The following is a 20,235-nucleotide window of genomic DNA, read 5'->3' as shown; positions in this document are numbered from 1 at the left end:
GAGCACAGGTGGTGTTCTCTATCATCCCAGTCAGAGGAAGGCGTTCAGGAAGGAGGAGAGGAATTGAACAGGTGAATGCCTGGCTGCATGCCTGGTCCCATACTCAAGGTTTTGGCTTCTGTGATCATGGCTCAGCCTTTGAGAAGCCAGGTGCGTTGGGAGCTGATGGGACTCACCTGATCAAGTGGAGCAAGAAGGTCTTTGCCAAAAAGGTTGCCATACTTATAAGGAGAGCTTTAAACTAGACTTAGTGGCAGAAGGGGATGAAGTTTTGAGCAACAGAGAAGAGCCAGGGGCTGCTGATGTATTAGGAATCAACAGGGGAACACCTGTGAAATGCCTGTAAAGAATTAGGGCATGTTCCTCTAAAAAGGCGAGAGGGTTGATAGCCCAGCTGAAGTGCCTCTACACCAATGCATGTAGCATGGGTAACAAACAGGAGTTGGAAGCCCCTGTGCAGCTAGAAAGCTACACTGAAATGTGGTGGGACTAATCACACGACTGGAGCACTGCAATTGATGGCTATAAACTGTTCAGAAGGGAAGATATGTTGAAACTCATGGAAGATGGAGGTGATTGGAGATAGCCAACATGGCTTCACCAAGAGCAAATTGTGCCTGCCTGGTCTAGTGGCCTTTGACAATAGAGTAACTGCATCAGTGAAAAAGAGAAGAGCTACAGATGTCATGTATGTGAATGTCTGTAAGGCCTTTGATATACTTCCTCACAACATTCTTACCTCTAAATTGGAGTGATATGGGTTTGGCAGCTGGACTGTTGGATCGATAAGGAATTGGCTGGAGGACTGTGTGCAAAGAGTTACAGTCAATGGCTCAGTGTCCAAGTGGAAGCCAGTAACAAGTGGTGTCCCTCAAGGGTCTGTACTAGGACCAATGCTATTTAAATGTCTTAATGACATAGACAGTGGGATTGAGTGCACCCTCAGCAAGCTTCCAGATGGCACCAAGCTGAGTGGTGCAGTTGATTCACTTGAGGGAAGAGATGCCATCCAGAGTGACCTTGCTGGCCATGCTGTCAGGATGCTGAGCACTGGAGTTAGAATCATAGAATCATTAAGGTTGGAAAAGACCTCTAGGATCATCAAGTCCAACCATCAACCCAACAATACCATGTCTCCTAAACCATGCCCTGAACTGCCACATCTACACGTCTTTTAAATACCCCCAGGGATGGTGACTCCCCCACCTCTCTGGGCAGCCTGTTCCAATGCTGGACCACTCTTGCAGTGAAGACATTTTCCCTAATATCCAATCTAAACCTCCCCTGATGCAGCTTGAGGCCGTTTCCTCTTGTCCTGTCACTAGCAACTTGGGAGAAGAGACCAACCCCCACCTCACTACAGCCTCATTTCAGGTAGCTGTAGAGAGCAATAAGGTCTCCCCTCAGCCTCCTCTTCTCCAGGACGGGCCCAGCAGCTCACAGGAGGCAGCCTTTGTTGCCTGTCCTGGTATCTTGCTGTGCATTCCCAGCATGATGGTGACTCACAGGCTTAGGCTTTTCTTCTTGCAGATGTGGATGAGTGCTCCAGCAGCCCCTGCGTGCACGGTGACTGTGTGAACACACCTGGCTCCTACCACTGCAAGTGCCACGAAGGTTTCCAGAGCACCCCCACAAAGCAGGCTTGCATTGGTAAGTATTTTCTGTCTCTCCTTTTGGGAGGACACAGGCTGCAAGTGTCAACAGGGTTATCAGAGACTTAGGTACCAAAGGAAAATGGTTGTAAAGTGGAAACAGAGTGGGGAGTCCCCGGCACCAAACAACCTCCGAGCTAGGTGTGTGACAGGATTTCAGAACAACTTCGCTGAGTTGCCAGCAGTCTCCTGAATCTGTCTAGGAGAAGTTTCCCCTACCTTTATCTACCTTAAAATTTGCTAGTGGCAATCAAGGAACTTAGAATCCTTCTGAAGAGCAGAACTCTAAAGATGACAACATTTTGTTTTGACAAAAGACAGGATTTTGAAGAATTTTTGTAACAGTGAAGGGCTTGTGATTTCTAGCAAAGTTGTTCTGTCAAAGTCTTGCAGCAAGATGGTGCTCTGGGTGAGGGACTGCTGTAAAAGAGTTATGGGAAGGTAATGTCCCATGTGAACAAGAAGCAAAGGCAAATTTCCCTGTCAGTGCCTGACCTTTGGGTTTGTTTATTTTGCTGTCAAGTGGCTTCTGATGAGGTGGCTTCCAAAGGACCCCCCAGTTGCCTGACACTGTGAAAGGTTTCTCCTAATTTCCAAACTAAATCTTTTAGGCTGAATTCTTCTGGTGATTCTCTTTCTGGCCGTGAAAATTAGTTCAACACTGTCTCCTTTACAACACTTTTTTACATGTTGGGAAACTGCAACTTGTAACCCCCCGTCATCTTCCTTCTAGACTAAACAAATGCAAGTCTCTCAATCTCCTCTCATTGATAATGTTTCTAAGCTTCTCATTGTCCTTGTTTTTATCTTCTCAACTTCCTCCATTTTGTCTTTATCTTTTCAAATGTGTGGTGCCAAAATTGGATGTCATTCTTCAGCTGTGACCTCTCTAGCTGTCAGGACAAGAAGCTGTCCCATGTGGCTTACACACAGCTCTTCAGCTGATATAGCCCGAAAGGAGGTTTCCTTCTGTGCAGGGTCACCCCATTTCATCTGTGATTCAGACCCTTTTCTGCCAGGCTGCTCTCAAGTGAACTTCTCCATGTTAGACGAAGCCTACAAAGTGTCTGGATAATCCATTGCTGCTGGGGACAGACTACTGGTTTTCTATAATTTGCTCCTAAAATAGCTCATCCTGTCTTCCCCAGCTCTGGATAAGGGTCAGTAACAACTCCCTGCCTGAGATAGCCCTCTTCCTTTAATCTTTCATCTTTACCCAGAGGCGTTCAGTGGCCTGTCTCCTAGAGCAAGCAGACATCATGTTCTTGATATGCAACACAGCACCTCCCCTGCAGTCAGCCACGTTGTACCCAACTTCTGCCCTGGAATTCATTTTGCTGAGGCCCTGGGACCACATCTCTGTGGCACTTAGTAGCAGGCCTGAGTTGTGGTTTGATCTGAGGGCTTTTGTTGCCTGTTATGGACTTGAACAGGCCTAGGATAGTCTGAGTTGCAAAGGGGACCCTGAGGCAGGAGGTTGACAAAGACATCATGGAGGGCCTGATATCCTGGAACTGTAACCTTACAAATGTAGTGATGCGTCCAGAGCATGCAGAAAGCTTTCTCCACATCTTTTCCATCTTCTGCAGTTTTTACAGAGGGGAAGATCCTGGAGCAGGGCACACTCTGAGTGTCTGCGAGCACTTTCCTGGTTTTCTCATGAGCAGATTAAGCTGGAACTGCTTCTTACTCCACCTGCTGCTACTTTCTTATGTTTATTTCCCTGCCAGATATTGATGAGTGCATCATGAATGGAGTGATGTGTAGGAACGGCCGCTGTGTTAACACTGATGGCAGCTTCCAGTGTATCTGCAACGCTGGCTTTGAAATCACCCCCGATGGCAAGAACTGTGTTGGTAAGCTATCTCCTGATGTGCTGTCATCTATGGCCCTGGGGAGGCTGGGACTGAGCTGATACTATGTTCTCCTGGGGGATTGGTGGTTACTTTAATCTGTGCTGTACTCCCTTTATCTCGGGTAGATGCTGCTAGGGCAGAGTACACCTTAACATGAGAGGCGAGGATACAGTTGCACTGAAATAGGAAGGCATTTTTATAAGGGTGCTAGTGCTCCTGGAGTGCTCCTGTAAGTTTTACAGGGCATTTTCCATCGCCCTAAAGGTTGCCTCCAGCAGCCAGTGTGCAAGTCCTGCTGCGAGCTGTGACGGCTAACCAGGGTACCGAGAGTGGCAGCAACACAGCAGGACAGCTCTGACCAGGAGTAGCAGTGGGAGCTCTGCTGTGAGGATTAGCACCCACTGCTGTAAAAAGCAATTTAACCATGAGATGTGGGGCAGAGAGTTTTTGAGCCCAGGAGAGTCTTGCTGCAGCTCTCAGGCTCAGCTCATGTTCTCTGTTTGTCTTCCCCAGATCATGACGAATGTGCCACAACGAACATGTGCCTCAACGGGATGTGTATCAACGAGGACGGTAGCTTCAAGTGTATCTGCAAGCCTGGTTTTGTGCTGGCTCCCAACGGGCGGTACTGCGTCGGTGCGTAGGTCCCCAAGCTTGGTCTCTGCCCTCTTCCCAGCCTGCCGTCCATGTTCCTGGGGACTTGCAATGTGTCTGAGGCCAATGGGAGCTGAGAAAATTTAAGGCTGTTGCCAGGCATCTCCTCTTCTGCCACCAGAAACTACCCCCTTTCAGCAGAATGGGCACAAGGGAAAATGTTCTTGCACCTCCACTACTTCAGTGCAAATTGGAGCTTAAATCCTCTTTCTGAAGGAGGTTAAGCAGGGCTGTGAAGCTCTGTATGGCCAGTGTGAGCTGGCAGCAGTCATCTTCACAGCTTCCCCAACCTCTACAGCATTTTCCACTGCAGTTTGTGTGCCACCTTCCAAAGCCAAGAAGGTTAGGATGTGAAGGCAGGGTGGAGAAAGGAGGAGGAGGAGAACATTTCTTTGATGTGCTGCTGTGACACAGGGTGAATTCTCTGGGTCGCTGTCCCCTTAACAGAGCAGAGACCAGAGCCCGCTACTCTGAGAAAGGTCTGTGTCTCAGGAGACTGAAGAAGCCCAGATCCATTTTCCTTCCCTTGAACCATCAGGGACAGCCAGCAGAGCATGCAGGGGATGTGGCGATCTAAACTGCACCTCTAGTTCCCTCTTAGTCTCCAAGTCTCTCTGCAAAATAGCCCAAAGCCCCTGTCTGTGTGTCCTGCTGCCTGTGGGTCAGTAACAGCCAGTTTGTGCTTCCTCTTTCAGACATCGATGAGTGTGAGACGCCAGGAATCTGTATGAATGGCTGGTGCATTAACACAGAGGGCTCCTTCCGCTGCGAGTGCCTCGGGGGCCTGGCTATTGGGGTGGATGGACGAGTCTGCGTAGACACTCACATGCGCAGCACCTGCTATGGAGGCATTAAAAAGGGCACGTGTGCTCGACCCTTTCCAGGAGCAGTCACCAAGTCTGAGTGCTGCTGTGCTAACCCAGACCATGGTTTTGGAGAGCCCTGTCAACCCTGTCCGGCCAAAAACTCTGGTGAGCTCCTCTTCCATCTGAGTTTGCAAAAAGCCAGGAAGGTTCTCAGAGACATTCTGGGTCCCTGACAGGTCCCTGAGATGGCCTAGGCAGCTTGGCAGTGGCATGGGAAGGCCATAGGCAGGGGGAAAGGGATGCCACATAGTCAATAAATTTAGGTTGGATCTATGAATCTGATGCTGATCTCATTGCAGAGACTCTCACAATGTTGGACTACTAATTAATATATATTGCATAAGTATAAACCAGACACTGATTGGAAGCCCACAGATGATGTTCTAACAAACAAACAATAAATCCAATGTTACCCAAAATTAATGTCATGGTGCGTGAACTGTCTAGAAAAGCTAATGGCTCTGTTGTGTTTTCTACACAGCTGAATTCCAGGCACTGTGCAGCAGCGGCATTGGAATAACAGCTGATGGCAGAGGTATGTGCATCCCATGTACCATAACCTAGACAGGCACATCTAATATCACACTCAGCTCTTTCTTTCAGCTGCTTTTAACAGAGTGCGCATGCATCTGTGTGACTGTGGGAGCATGTGCCATAAGAGACTTGGCACTGTGGAGGGAGTGCTGGAGAGTTAGCACGTTACGCCCATGTATGCAAGAGCTGTTTGTGAGTAAGCGCAGGGTAGCTTGCATAGCCTGGGTGGGTATCGGTGCATGAAAGAGCCTATCTCTGTGTTAGCGAGTGTCTGTGGGTGGGATGTGAGCTTGGGCAGAGGGGGAGAGGGGTGCTATGTGTCTTTTCTCCTCCCTAAAGCACCACGAGTTAATGTTGAGCAAGCATCCCTGAGGAATGTGTATTGAATCAAGTGGTTGATTCCTGGCACCCTGTGGGAACTACATTTCTGGGGATGCACACACAGAGTTTGGCTTTACTCTCTGCTTTGATGGGAATGAAGAGTGTGACCAATTGCATCCTCTTGCTCGTTCCCCTCCTCTGCCCTACAGCTCCTTGGGCGAAGGAGAAGAGGGTTCACAGTCTCCCAGGGCAAGGGAGGTGATAAGCATGTGCTGGGATGTGTTGCCAAGGGGCTGCTTTGAATTAGACAGCTGTGCAAGAGGTCAGGCAGGTGGCTGCACTGCCAGCCCTGGGCAGTTCTTGGATCAGCAGGAAGAGCATAAAGCAGCCAGATAGCTACAGCCTTTCAAAACTTTCCAAAAGGGAAAGAGCCAGAGGCAAAACCCTGGTGGCTTCTTGGGCTTCCTTCCAGGGCACCGTGTCTTGGCCGAAGTCAGCCTCAGGCTAACAATAAGACACTTTCTAGCAAGAAGCTAATGTCAGACATGCTCTGGTCAGCCCATTGCTGCCTGCAGCCAGGACTATATGCACTCAGCACTCTCCAGGGTTGCATTTCCCTGGGGATGTAACTGAACCCCAACTGTGCGGAGACAAAGGCCAGCAGTGTCTGGGAAGCCCTGGCCTGGGCTTCTTGCCATCTGGCACTATGGCGCTGCAAGGACACTGCTGTACAAACACGAACCTGCCCTGGTCTCTGTGGAGGCTGGTTCTCACCAGGGTAAAATCTCTTTCCTGGGCACCAGAGCTGGACGTGACCCTCTGCCAGCCCAGCTGCCCACAGCACGCTCTCCAACATGCCTGAGCACTCCTTGCCCTGTTCTGCCCCCAGCAATGGTCCCCTGGCGGGGGCTGTGTAGGCACAGGCAGGCTGTCCATCGTGCTCTGCCCTCACCCCAGTTGGCCCCGTGTCCTGCTCACAGCACCTTACAAACAGCTTCATCCTCCCACCTTTTCCAGTAGGAGGGTTAAAAGGTAGATACTGTAGATAAATGGTAGATAGAGATACTCTAAGGAGACTCAGGAACATAACAGAAAGACCTGAGAGCCCTTGATATGGAACTGAGTCTGGGCTTATCTCAAGCTCTTATCCAGTTCTCTCCTCCTGAGCTCAGAGCCCTGTGCTGGATCAGCTGTGTATCCCCAGCACAAAGATGCCCAGCTCCAGAGCACCAAGAGGAGAGGAACAAGGCTCCCGAGGGCCTACTGGATCAAACCAGGAGGGTAGGTAGGACAGGAAGGAGGGATTCCTGCAGATGGGTGCCCCAGCTGGCTATTGACACCAAGGAGCAATGAAGAATTAGGGGGTAGAGGTTTTCTGTATTTGCATTTGCTGTGGCCTATCTAATATGACTTCTTTCCCTGTGCAGACATCAATGAATGTGCCCTCAACCCAGACATCTGCCCCAACGGCATGTGCGAGAATCTGCGTGGAAGCTACCGCTGTATCTGCAACCTGGGCTACGAGTCTGATCCCACGGGCAAGAACTGTGTGGGTGAGTTCAGGGCAGCGCAAGCTCCGTGGGGCACAGGGAACCACAAGCTCAGTGCTGGTGGGGAGAGGGTGGCAGGCACTCAGTGTATGGGGCTGGGAGCCAGATGCAGACCTCCAGCTGCACAGGAGCCTGAGTTGATACAGCAGCTGATGCCCTCGAGCGCTGTCACCATTCAGGGCTGCCTTGTCCTGAATGGAAGAGCACAAAGTGCTATGCGAGAAACTACATATATGTGATTTAACATACTTTCCACATTGTATTATTTTGAGGGCGGTACTGCATTTCTGTGCCTCTCAGGCTGCCAGAACTCTGTAGGGATGGCAGAGTAGAAGAGTGGACACTGGTGCTGTAGCTCAGAAACCCCATCTCTCTGCCCACAGACGTTGATGAATGCACTGTCAATCGTTTACTGTGTGACAATGGACTGTGCCGCAACGCACCCGGCAGCTACACCTGCACCTGCCCCAAGGGCTTTGTCTTCAGGACGGAGACAGACACCTGTGAAGGTAATGTGACTCTGAAGGCAACGGAGAACATCTTCATAATCTGTAAAGAGTTATGACCTGAGGTCCTGACTGAAAGGGAGCTCGAGGTCTAACATGTCTTTGGTTCCTGTTTGTCCGCAGTGGTTTGAACTGGAGCAGGTCCAGGCCTTGGGTTTGTGGATTTGTTTTTTCTTTCCTAGGGGGAAATTTCACACTTCATTCAAAATAGTGGACATCCAAACCCAGAATATCTGGGCTTTTCAGTGACTGAAAACTGGAACAATGTCCTCTAGGCCCCCAAAATTTTAGCTTTAGATTGACCAAAATTGCAAGTTTTGGGGACTTGATTGAAAGCTTACAGTTTGGAGTGAGGGAAATTGTTTCCTGACCACAAAGTCCTCAAACATTTGAGAACTGGCACTTTGGACATCAGTGTCTGTTTAGAGAAAAAAAATTATTTTCTGTAAAGGTGAAAAATGGCAAATGCTGTGTAGCCTCACAGCTGGCTCAGACAGGTACGTGAAGGCCATGTTCAGTGCTGCGGCTGCTCCCATCTCAGCCAGGAGCAGCCCTGGGTGAGCAAGTCCATCATTCCCCAGTAGTTGCACCAACCACCACCATGGCCTGGACTCGTGATCCTCTGAATAGTCGAAAAACTACTTTTTTCATGTTCTTTGCTTCTTGTCTCCCCCAGTCTCTGGCTCAGAAAAGTGGGTCCTGTGGCACTCACTACAGTGACAGTCCCTTTCTTCCCACAGATATCAATGAGTGCACCTCTAACCCCTGTGTGAATGGTGTCTGCCGGAACAATGCTGGATCCTTTGCTTGCGAGTGCTCCCCAGGCAGCAAGCTGGACCCCAGTGGCACCATCTGCGTGGGTAAGGATGTGGCTTTCTAGGGGCAGCTCTGATATCAGCAGCACCCATCAGCACCCCAAGTCCCATGCTCCTGCCTTAGGGATGGGGTTCCTTTGAGGCCTCTCTTTCTCACTAGTGTTTCCTTGGTTGCCATTAACAATTAACATCTCTCATGCATCCAGGGAGTGTGAAAAGCTGCAACCTCAGGCAGTGCTCTGAGCAGTGTGCGGCAGACACAGAAATACCCAACTGTGCTGCTGCAAGATAAAGCACAGACATGGGGTCCCAGGGGATCCTGCAGGGCATCAGGATGGTGGGTTCTCATTCACCAAATGGGGCAACTGGAGAGAAGGGACTATTTCTACCCAGAAGAAGAGCAGGCTGGGACTAGGAGAGGGAACACAGAACTGATGCAGTATCAGTTGTATCCTGATACACAGCACAGAAATGCTGCTCCACAGCACTGGGACAGGGCTCTGAGGCCCAACACAGTTTGTGTCCATACTGCAAAGTGCTTGGCCCCACAGCCTAAAAGATAACGTGACACCAGAGAGCAATAGTCATGTTGTAGCTCAGGGATAGCTTGTCCTGGCTGCTTCTCATGGCAGCCTGGCTGCCATGAAGCTGGGAACCTCCACCAAGGAGCAGCTCTTTACTCAGGCCTTGTCTTTGCCCCTGCAGACAGCATGAAAGGGACGTGCTGGCTGAACATCCAGGATGGGCGCTGCGAGGTGAACATCAACGGGGCCACGCTGAAATCAGAGTGCTGTGCTACTCTGGGGGCAGCGTGGGGCAGCCCTTGTGAGCGCTGTGAGATCGGTAAGGCTCTGCTTGGCACAGAGATCAGGAAGACAGGATGCAGCCCATTTCTTTGCTGACATTCCTCTATTTTCTTGCAGATACTGCCTGTCCCCGCGGATATGCTAGGATGAAGGGGGTCACGTGTGAAGGTAAAGTGCTGCAGGATGCAGAAGACTTTTTTTATTGGGAACATGGTCATTGTTTATTTGTTGCTATCCTGCATCCTTGAGTCTGGCCCTTTGTTGAACTCTCTCCAGTATGTCCATCTCTCTCTCGTGCTGAGGAGCCCTGAACTGGACACAGCACTCCAGGTGTGGCCTCACCAGAGCTGAGTAGAGGGGAAGGATTACCTCCCCCAGCCTGCTGACAGCATTTCTCCTAATGCAGCCCAGGACATCATTAGCCACCTTTGCAGCAAGGGCACAGTGCTAACTCATGTTCAACCTGGTGTCCACCAGGACCCCCACGTCCTTTTCTGCCAAGCTGCTTTCCAGCTGGGTGACCCCCCACATATGTTGGTGCATGGGGTTGATCCTCCCCGGGTCCAGGACTTTGCACTTCTCCTTGTTGAACTGCATGTGGTTCCTGGCAGCCTATTTCTCCAGCCTGCCAAGGTCCCTCTGGATGGCAGCATGACCTCTGGTATATCAGCCGCTCCTCTGAGCTTTGTATCATCAGCAAATTTGCTGAAGACACACTTTACCCCATCATCCAGATAACTAATGAAGATGTTAAACAGGATCAGACCCAGTATTGACCCTTGGTGTACACCACTAGTTGCTGGCCTCCAACTAGACTTTATACCACTGAACACCACACTCTGGGCCCAGCCATTCAGCCAGTTTTCAGTCTACCTCACTGTCTGCTCATCCAGCCCATACATCAACAGCTTGTCTATGAGGATCTTTTGGGAGACAGTGTCAAAGGCCTTACTGAAGGCTAGGTAGACAATATCCACCACTCTTCCCTCATCTACCAGGTAGTCATTGCATCATAGAATTTTATCACGCTCGTCAGGCATGACTTCCCTTGGTCAATCCATGCTGACTAATACTGATGATCTTGTCATTCACGTGCCTGGAAATGGGTTTCTAGGCTGAGCTGCTCCATCAGCAGTGCTCATGTTTGTGAGTCCTGGTGCCGCGCTGTCAGTGCTGTGCCAACTATGGACATGTGCAACAGGACCACCCTGTCTGTCTGCCTGTCTCTGACAAGGCTTTGTAACGCAGCCTCCTTGCAAAAGTGCCTGGGCATGGCTGTGGCTGTGCATGGAGCATGTTTTTCATTGCAACAAGTTGCCAGTTTTAGTCTGGTGGGCAGCTCTGTGCACCTTCCACCTCCTCCAGGAGCCCCTCAAGGCCATTCTGGGCTTGGCCATGTGCCACTCTCATGCCTGTCTCTTGCTTTTGTGCCAACAGATGTGAATGAGTGCGAGGTCTTCCCTGGCGCCTGCCCAAATGGACGCTGTGTGAACACAGCTGGCTCCTTTCGGTGCGAGTGTCCAGAAGGACTGACCCTTGACGGCACTGCTAGGACATGTGTGGGTAAGGACACCTCATCTCACCCAGACCGTGGCCTCTGTTCAGCCCTAAAACAACTCCTGGCTGCTTTCTGGGCGCACGGTGACAAACCTTTGCCCTTCATAGGGGCCATCTGCACTGCTAACTACACCATGGAGGGTCCCTTCTCTGGCCCTGTTGCCAACAGTCACAGGCTGGCTGTGTCCATACTGTTATGTCTCTCGTAGCATCCCATACAAGGTGGCCTCATCCAAATGGCCCATACCTGGGCATTGTTTGGAGGACGTCCCAGCCAAAGCTGTTCCAGAAACCTTGCTAACTGTGTCACAGAAAATATCATCTCTGGTTTTACCAAAGGTTAGGTGTTGCAGGCAAGGGCTCAGCTCTGCTCTCTCACCAGACGTGCGTGTCAAACAGTGCTACATGAAGTGGGATGAAGATGAGTGCACGGAGCCTCTGCCAGGCAAGTACCGGATCGACATGTGCTGCTGTTCTGTGGGCTCAGCCTGGGGCATCGATTGTGAAGAATGTCCCAAGGTTGGCTCCAGCGAGTACAAGGCCATCTGCCCGAGGGGACCTGGCTTTGCCAACCGAGGAGATGTGCTTTCAGGAAGGCCCTTCTACAAAGGTGAGAAGAAACAGGGGAGCTGCTGATCATGGGCTGTGCTCAGCCCATCTCAGCTGCAGCCCAAGAAACCTGCTGCTGCCCTGGGACCCTAGGTTCATTGCAGACGTCCCTTCCCTGAAACACTGCCATTCTGCCCTCACCCACAGATGTGAACGAATGTAAGGTCTTCTCTGGCCTGTGCACTCATGGGACCTGTCGAAACACCATTGGCAGCTTCAGGTGTCTCTGTGGCAATGGCTTTGCTTTGGATGCTGAGGAAAGGAACTGCACAGGTAAGGGAAGAGTAGCCACCCTCCAGACCACTCTTGCCCATCCTTCTGCCTTGCCTGCCTTGTGGGATGCTTAGCATGATGGTGGTACCCAGAGGAGTCATGGCAGTTGTCTTAGGGACATGCTCAGAAGCCAAGGGCAGGACCATGGTTCCTCCTGCTCGTGGGGTGAAGGATTAGTCCTGCACCAGAGAGGAAGCTTAACTGCTGTCTCTCCCATCAGGAAAAGGAGTTCCTTGGTCTGCTGGGTCAGACTTGCCAGTCCTTGTTCATTGCATTTGATGTGCAGTACAGGCAGCCCAGTGCCAGCTGTAGTGGTGCTTGTAGTCTGTCCTGCCTCCACTAGCTGGTCTTCATCCCCACAGACATCGATGAGTGCCGCATCTCACCAGACCTGTGTGGCCATGGCACCTGTGTCAACACACCAGGCAGCTTCGAGTGTGAGTGCTTCGAAGGCTATGAGAGTGGCTTCATGATGATGAAGAACTGCATGGGTAAGGACTTGGCCCTGCGGCAGGGCACCACCTTTACTCTCTTGCAGCAGGGAAGAAAGTAGCTGGTGCCAGATCTGACAAAGGGCTTCATGCCAAGCTGCCCTCTGTGTGTCTGGCTGTCCAGCTACCTGTCTGTCTGGCTCTCTGTTCCCTGATATCAAGCCAAATCTCTTCATTGCCCTCCAGGGGAGCTGTGGGAGTCCCTGTCCTGCAGAAAGCCCTGGAAGCCTCTGCTCTCCCCATGGTAGTGAACCTTCTGCCTTGCTTTGATTGCAAAGGCAGAGCTGGGCTGAAGGGCAGCACATGTAGGGGGAGGAACGCGCTGTGTGTAGCTGAGACCACCATAGATGTAACCCTGGGAGGACAGCAAAGTATATGCAAAGTGAACTCAGGAGTTCATGAGACACAGCACAGGCTCTCTAAGCTGGAGGACATAAAGGGAGAGGCTGTGTCCCCAGCAAGGCTTGGCTTTAGCCCCGGACCCCCACAGAGGAGGAGGGCAAAGAGACAGAGGCAAAGAGCCTGGCATTGCCACTGAGCTGGGACAGGATCCACGCCTGGTATTTTCATTCCTGCTATGCAGGGAGATGGCAACCTTTATACTGGGGTTTGGCTAGTACACAGTGGAGCCCTGCCAGGCCAGCAGCTTGAAACCAATGGCTGTGAGCTCCAATTCTCATACACACTTGGCTGTTTCCTTCGTGTGACGTCTCATCTCCTACTTCTTTTCAGCCTTATGTTACCCATCTATTATTTATTCTGCCACTGATTATTTACATAGTCACATTCTAAACATACACCTGGCTCCAGACATTATTAATATCATATGTTCAATGATTATGTTAAACCATGTATTTTCAAACACCATTGCAGAATGTTTCTCAACTTGTAGATCTTTTTGTGTAGTGCCCTATCCATGCCGCTACAGTTATCTTCTTAACCTGGTACGTCTACCTGCCCTAAATGCTGTCTCACATACCACATCGTCATTTTAATCCAGTTAATATAGATATAGTTAATCTAGATAATATATGTTCCTTGCAAGTAGCTGTCAGTTATATCATCATTAGATCACTGCTGAGATTATTAGATCTATTATTTCCACTCCTATATTAGGAGACATATTAAGCTTTGGTCTTTATAACACTGCTTGGCCTCCTGCTGTCATTGCATGTGCCTTCATTGGCATGAGAACATGGAAGTAGCTCATACCTCGCCAAGCAAGAGGTTTGCCATTTGATAACGTGTGTCTTCTCTAGCCCTGAATCTTGCTGATTCATCCAAATTTTCTCAGGCTGCTTTCCACTGAATCTTTTCTAAAACATCTCTCAACCTGGTCTCACTTACATGTGATATCTAATCAAGTATTGCTGTTTCTGGACCTTTCCTTGGGATTTGAATCTGCAGCAATTTCATACCAGCTTCAACCGTTAATCGGGCCCCTGTCCAGTTCCCCAAACATTTGCACAGACCAAGTCCTTTATGAGAAGTTATGGTAGACCGTCTGCATTCTTCTACCCCACTCCCATTTCCAGTTATAATTGTAAGGGCTCCCTTTCACCTACCTATTTACTCGTCCTTTATCCTCAGATAATTCTTTACAGCTCCTCCCATCTGGCCAATGCTTGTTTTTATTCTGTCAGATTCTCATCTGTTTTCAATTTAATAATTTTTGGTTTTAGCTTAAAAAAATCCCATCAATGACCTCAGTACCTCGGTTCATCTCCAACAAGTCAGCCAGATTGTTGCTGTCCTCTAATTCCTAGCATACCATGTTCCTCTTCTTGTCTGTCTAGCCAGACTAACTCGTCTGACTGACCTAGTCTTAATATTCTGCTCTTTCTGTTTTGGCTTGGACTTTCAAACCACATCAATCTGTGGCATAATTTGATATCATTTATTTATTTTTCATATTTGATTCTCTGGGTTCTTTAAAATATATCACCGCCCTGCCACTAGCATAGTTTTCTGTCTTCTCCATACAATTTGTAGCATGGATTACCACAGCTCACGCTGATCATCTTCCTCCTTCTCCTCTTCCATTTCTGAGATACTGAGAATGTCCCAGTCCCCACTGGAGGCCTGCTAACTTCTTTCAGTAATGAGATTTCTGATATCTTTATACAAGGATGTTGTGTTTCATTGTTTTTTATTTTAATGCTCACTATTATCTGCACATTTCCACCTTATCCTTTTTTCTAGGTGACAAGGGATTGAGTCATTTCACCCCAAAGGGTGTTGTGACACTATGGCATTTCCCATGGTCAAGGATTAACTTCTTCCCGTCTGTGTTCGGCAGAAAAACTTGGCTTCAGCCTCACGAGGAAGGAATTCTTGCCAGCCCCTGGCAATAAACAATATCAGCACTGAACCTGCATTCTGTGGTTCATTAGGAACAGTCTCCCACCATGGAGAACCAGAGGGACGGGTCCTGTGGGACTGTTTAATAGGGGCCCGCCACCCCTATTGTCAGATGTAGTCCAGTTCACTTTAGCTATAGATAAGCTGAAAACCTCAACTGAAAACCTTATTCAAGTAAAGGTGAAAGATTCCATTCTTAATTACAAGGCTGGAATCAGAAAAATAAACATATGAGAAGAAAATGGGTTCTTTAAATACATCTGACATCACTCCCTTTGTCTGTTGTCACTAAGGGGCTCTTGGGGGCTGTTTTTTTAGCTCCCTCAGCTCATTTATGTTACACCCAATGGCTTTGTATTCTGAATGCACATTTCTCAGAGTACAACTCTGGACAGATGAATCCTCTGAGCAGTTCCAGGGAGGCTTCCCTTTTTTTGCTCTCTTACTGTCAGTGCAGGACATCTTGAGTCAATTCTAAGGGCGTGCAAGAATGCAAACTCTTTTGAATGTATTCTGGGACCAAAACAGGAACCTCATTCTCAGATTCCCCTTTCCAAAGTTAGAGGATCAGATTCATCCAGCACTTGCCCTTCCAAAGAGCGTAACTTGCACTGTGCAACACCACAAGTATCACAAAGACCTGTACAGTGTCATAGTAGATCACAAAGAGCTTTCTCCAGGGGCCACGGATAATGGATCAATAACAAGGCTTCCTAGTTTTGATACTTGCAGTTCTGTTGGGTTTTGTTTCCAACCATCACCAGTGCACCCTTCCAGTAGTTTCCCTCGTTTGGGTTTTTTAGTCTGGCATTCATAAACTGTTCTATTACTTTGTTGTTGTTCTTGTTCTTGTTCATTTTTAATGCCAGCAGCCCGGTTTCATCTTTGGCTGGATCACATCTCTCTCACAGCAGTTTAATCTGTTTCAGGAATTTCTCCAGATCCTAGTAAATTCAATCCCTTTGTCCATATGTGATTTTTTCAGAAATGTACAGACTATTTCCTAGCCCTGTATGTGATACTGGAACTACTCTGAAGGCTGTTTCCAAGAAAGCCTGTCTGTTAGTCTTCTATCAAACAAACTACACATTTTCTGAGGAACTCTCCCTCTGCTGATGGGACTTGTGAAAATGTACTAAGATAGGTGGGATACGAGCTAGGAGCTAACCTTCTAGTCCTTGCTGGCTAATCTGCACAAAGATAATAATTTCTTTCCTCCTGACGTTACACTTTATGTTCTACTGAAGTCAAGGCAAAAGCTGCAATTTCCCAAAATGCATATTTCAACCATAAGTCCACTGGACTCGCCCAAGCCCTGTTAATTTTGTGATGTCCCTCTGTTTTGGGATGTATGTCTGGTGATGGGACTGTGGTGCATGGCACCAGCACCACCCCATTATCTGGAAAACCCAGCTGAAGGGGACAATCCACCACATTTCATTCTGCAGATATCAATGAATGTGAGCGGGACCCACTGCTGTGCCGAGGTGGGATCTGCATGAACACAGATGGCAGCTTTCAGTGCATCTGCCCCCCGGGACATGAGCTGACTTCTGAAGGGAACACTTGCATAGGTGAGATGTAGAAAGCTATGTTATGACCAGAGCCTGTTCAAGGGTAATGATACAGGGAGACTTGGCTCTCATGCTGGGCACATGAATCTCTCCTTTCAATCCCATATGTGGGTAGAACGCACTCATCCAGGAGGGACCGAGGTCACTCCCAGGGTTTAATTGCATTTATGACATTGTTCTACCGGCTGTTCACTGAAGAATGACCAAAGGGGCAATGACAAATTCATCTTGGAGACAGCAGTAGGTGGGGGGTACCCAGGGAAGGGTACCAAATGATGCTCAACATGACATCAGCATGGCTGGCTGCTCAAACTGTTCTTCCCACCACAGATATCAATGAATGCTCCCTTAGTGACAACCTGTGTCACAACGGACACTGCGTCAACGTCATTGGTACCTACCAGTGCGCATGTGATTCTGGCTTCCAGGCCACGCTGGACAGGCAGGGCTGTGTCGGTGAGTGCTCCCCTTTGCCAAGTAGCCGTGCCAAGACCCCCATACGCATCCAGAACCCTCCTGGCCTCATACCTCTTATAATGCTCAGTGGGGTGTCTGAGGGTAAAGAAAGGGGGGAACCTCCTGGCTGAGCTACAGCCAGGTTGGCACTGCTGGTAAGGGGCTGTCATCAGCTGTGAAACTACTGTGAGCTGCAAGTGGTTGGCAGAGAGGCAGGAGGTGCTTTCTTCTGGCTGGGGGAGCTTTGTTTTCTCTTCAGCACCTCTCCCACCTTGTCTCTGGTACTGGCTCTGTGTCTGAGACAGCTCTGCTGCAAGGCACCTATCCCAGCCCGTGACCCAAGCAGCTGCCTGACCTCTCCCTTCTCCCCCAGACATTGATGAGTGCACCATAACCAACGGTGGCTGCGACACACACTGCTCCAACTCGGAGGGTAGCTATGAATGCAGCTGCAGTGAAGGCTATGCATTGATGCCAGACAAGAGATTGTGTGCAGGTGAGCAGTCAGCTTGGCTCTCATAGGTGATGCCCCAGGGACCTCTGTATCCATTGCTAGACAGCCATGGTGTTGGCTTCAGGGTGAGGGGGTCTCATTTTTAAGTCACTTCCAGAGAAGCGATTTCCCTGGACAGATGTTTTTGCTTTGCACTGCAATGTCCAGCCCCTCATTACAGGCTCCAAGGTCCTGTAACTACATGATTTGGAGCAAAGCCCCTCCTGTGACTCCAGCCTGCTCCCACAATACCCTTTCACTGGCTTTAATGTCTTTACTTTGGCAATGGTCTCCTCTCTCTAGATATCGATGAATGTGAGGATAATCCAGACATCTGTGATGGTGGGCAGTGCACTAACATCCCTGGGGAGTACCGCTGCCTCTGCTTTGATGGCTTCATGGCATCCCTGGACATGAAGACCTGTATTGGTGAGGACAAGGCTGTGCCCTTGGCACGTGGCAGCACTACATCACGAGGCTGCTGTTGGATCGAGGAAGGGATACAGAGGGTTGCCCCCGAGTCACGTCATGGTTCTTGTGGTGTTCCAAGCAAGTCCTTTTTCTCCTGCAGATGTGAATGAATGTGATCTCAACCTTAACATCTGCCTGCACGGCGAGTGTGAAAACACGAAGGGCTCCTTCATCTGTCACTGCCAGCTGGGCTACTTCGTCAAGAAGGGAACCACAGGCTGCACAGGTGAGAACTCATTAGACCTGGATCTAGGAGTGCTGGTGGGAGCCCTCACAAACACCTCCTGCAGCTGCCATGGAGACACCACCATCCCTGTACTGGGGGATGCTGTGGACACCTAGGGATGTGGTTGTGTGCTGGGAGCCCCTCCTGGGTAGGCAGAGATTGCCAGGAAGACAGGCAGGAGTTGACACTTCCCTAGGTTATAGCCAAGCCAGAGGCCTGCCCTTCCTTCTGTCTTCATCTTCTAGGGGTGAGCACAGAGCAGCTCTTCAACTCAAGGGTACAGCTCCAGACAGCCTGTTTCCCAAAGCACCTTGTTCCCATCCCCTGGGGTTCAGACTGCCAGGAGCCACTGGTACCCAGAGCCGTTAGCAGGACTGTACCCAGCTGTTCCCTCATGTCCTGGGGGAGCTGAGCTGTGTCAGCTCTGATGTTCTTCTTTCCTGCAGACATTGATGAATGTGAGATCGGGGCTCACAACTGTGACATGCATGCCTCCTGCATCAATGTGCCCGGGAGCTTCAAATGCAAGTGTCGCACAGGCTGGCTTGGAGATGGGCTGAAGTGCAATGGTGAGTTCTCATCCCAGGGGAGGATGTTTGTGTGTCCCAGTGCTCTCTGCGGACCTGTGAAGGCTGGGCTGAGCTGACACTGGCACTTAAAATGCTCTTGAGCCCCAGGAGCCCTGCATGAGGTTTTATGGAAGTATGGAGAGATGTGGGTGTGTGATAGAGGGGGACTGTAGGTGCGGGCATATGGGTGTTGCGCTGTCAGGCTCTGCAACCGTGTCTGTGAAGCCATGAATGTGGGAGTGAGGGCATGTATTTGTGGGGTGTGGATTGTGTGGGCATGGTATTGAGTGTGGATGAATGTCATCATCAGATTGGCTGTGTGGTGATGTGTTGGGGCATGGTGTGGTATGTGTGCGGGGATACATGGGTGTGGGAGGTGTGTAGGGATGTGCTGGTGTGTGTATATGAGTGCAGGGACTTACTGGCATGTGTGTGGTGTGTATGAAGGGATGTAAGGGTATGGATATGTGTGTCTGAACTGGGGAGGTACTGGGGATGGCGGTGTGTGTGTAAAAGCATCTTGCTGCCATATTGTCTGTCAGGGGAGTGTCTCATGGCCACAGAGGCTCACAGAGATGTGTTGGAGCCTCATGAGTGCTCCAAGTGCCTGGAGGATGCAGCCTCCTGGGCCATTTGCATGCCCCCCTGGCCCCTACACCATCTGCCCAGACTTAGAGGAAAGGCCAGAGGCAAAACACTGACAAGGGTGTTCTCCCTGCCCAGATCTGGACGAGTGTGCAACTGAAGAGCACAAGTGCAACCTGAACGCCAACTGCATCAACACACCAGGCTCCTACCGCTGTGCCTGCCAAGAAGGCTTCAACGGGGATGGCTTCTCCTGCTCAGGTGAGGCCCGTAGACTCAATTTGCAGCAGGAACGTGGCTTGGGCATCCTGCTGGGACGTGGAGTCACCTCCTCTTAACCCCCAGCCCTGGCTCAGTGCCTGGCTGCCTGTGTCTGGGGTTCCCCAAACCAGATGTCCCCCAAAAGCCACTGCAGCCTGCCCTGTACCACAGCCTGCTCAGGATACCTTCAGCAGAGATCCAGTGTCTTCTCAGCAGGTGTTTGGGGAGGATGAAGGCAATGAGAAGTATTGCAGCCCCCTCCTCACAGCCTCACAGCAGAGGGGTGGGAAAAAGCTTGTGGGAATTTTCTGGGCAAGCTGAGGGAAGCTCCCATCTTCGGGTGGGCACCATGTCAGTCTCATGCTTGACTCTCTAGATGTGGACGAGTGTGCGGACAACGTGAACCTGTGTGAGAATGGACAGTGTCTGAATGCACCTGGGGGTTACCGCTGCGAGTGCGAGATGGGCTTCAATCCCACAGAGGACAGCAAGGCCTGCCAGGGTAAGTGCCCAGAGTTTTGACTGCTGCTCCAGGAGATCCAGTGTTCACCTCCTTTCTGGCCTTGGTCTGTCCACTGCACTGTCACCACCTGATCCATTACTAAGCAAGGCCCACCTAAGCAAGACCCACCATCACCTGGTGGTGCAAGGCTCCTCGGGTGCTAGCTTTTGCACTTAGAGGAGTTGGTCCCCAGCCTGCAGAGAGGCTGGGCTGAGCCAAGGATCCGTGCAAGATGTAGACAATCAGC

At 50.1% G+C, this 20,235-nt stretch overlaps 1 protein-coding gene across 2 annotated transcripts in view; it reads left to right on the top strand.

Moving 5' to 3' along the window:
- Positions 1 to 20,235, top strand: part of FBN3 (fibrillin 3) — a 124,099-nt gene that overhangs the window by 80,560 nt on the left and 23,304 nt on the right. For both annotated transcript variants that reach the window (XM_064469811.1, XM_064469812.1), the window contains exons 13-34: positions 1,531 to 1,650; positions 3,383 to 3,508; positions 4,022 to 4,144; positions 4,858 to 5,133; positions 5,510 to 5,563; positions 7,311 to 7,436; positions 7,817 to 7,942; positions 8,680 to 8,799; positions 9,460 to 9,597; positions 9,678 to 9,728; positions 10,998 to 11,123; positions 11,500 to 11,727; positions 11,874 to 11,999; positions 12,362 to 12,490; positions 16,300 to 16,425; positions 16,756 to 16,881; positions 17,255 to 17,377; positions 17,678 to 17,803; positions 17,946 to 18,071; positions 18,518 to 18,640; positions 19,364 to 19,486; positions 19,863 to 19,988. In XM_064469811.1, coding sequence (XP_064325881.1) covers positions 1,531 to 1,650; positions 3,383 to 3,508; positions 4,022 to 4,144; positions 4,858 to 5,133; positions 5,510 to 5,563; positions 7,311 to 7,436; positions 7,817 to 7,942; positions 8,680 to 8,799; positions 9,460 to 9,597; positions 9,678 to 9,728; positions 10,998 to 11,123; positions 11,500 to 11,727; positions 11,874 to 11,999; positions 12,362 to 12,490; positions 16,300 to 16,425; positions 16,756 to 16,881; positions 17,255 to 17,377; positions 17,678 to 17,803; positions 17,946 to 18,071; positions 18,518 to 18,640; positions 19,364 to 19,486; positions 19,863 to 19,988 — 2,868 coding nt within the window. The remainder of the gene's footprint in view (positions 1 to 1,530; positions 1,651 to 3,382; positions 3,509 to 4,021; positions 4,145 to 4,857; positions 5,134 to 5,509; positions 5,564 to 7,310; positions 7,437 to 7,816; positions 7,943 to 8,679; positions 8,800 to 9,459; positions 9,598 to 9,677; positions 9,729 to 10,997; positions 11,124 to 11,499; positions 11,728 to 11,873; positions 12,000 to 12,361; positions 12,491 to 16,299; positions 16,426 to 16,755; positions 16,882 to 17,254; positions 17,378 to 17,677; positions 17,804 to 17,945; positions 18,072 to 18,517; positions 18,641 to 19,363; positions 19,487 to 19,862; positions 19,989 to 20,235) is intronic.

Source organism: Phalacrocorax carbo, chromosome 19, assembly GCF_963921805.1.
Source record: "Phalacrocorax carbo chromosome 19, bPhaCar2.1, whole genome shotgun sequence".
Taxonomy (NCBI): Eukaryota; Metazoa; Chordata; class Aves; order Suliformes; family Phalacrocoracidae; genus Phalacrocorax; species Phalacrocorax carbo.
The sequence above is the reverse complement of the archived record's forward strand: the minus strand, read 5'-3'. Positions and strand labels throughout refer to the sequence as shown.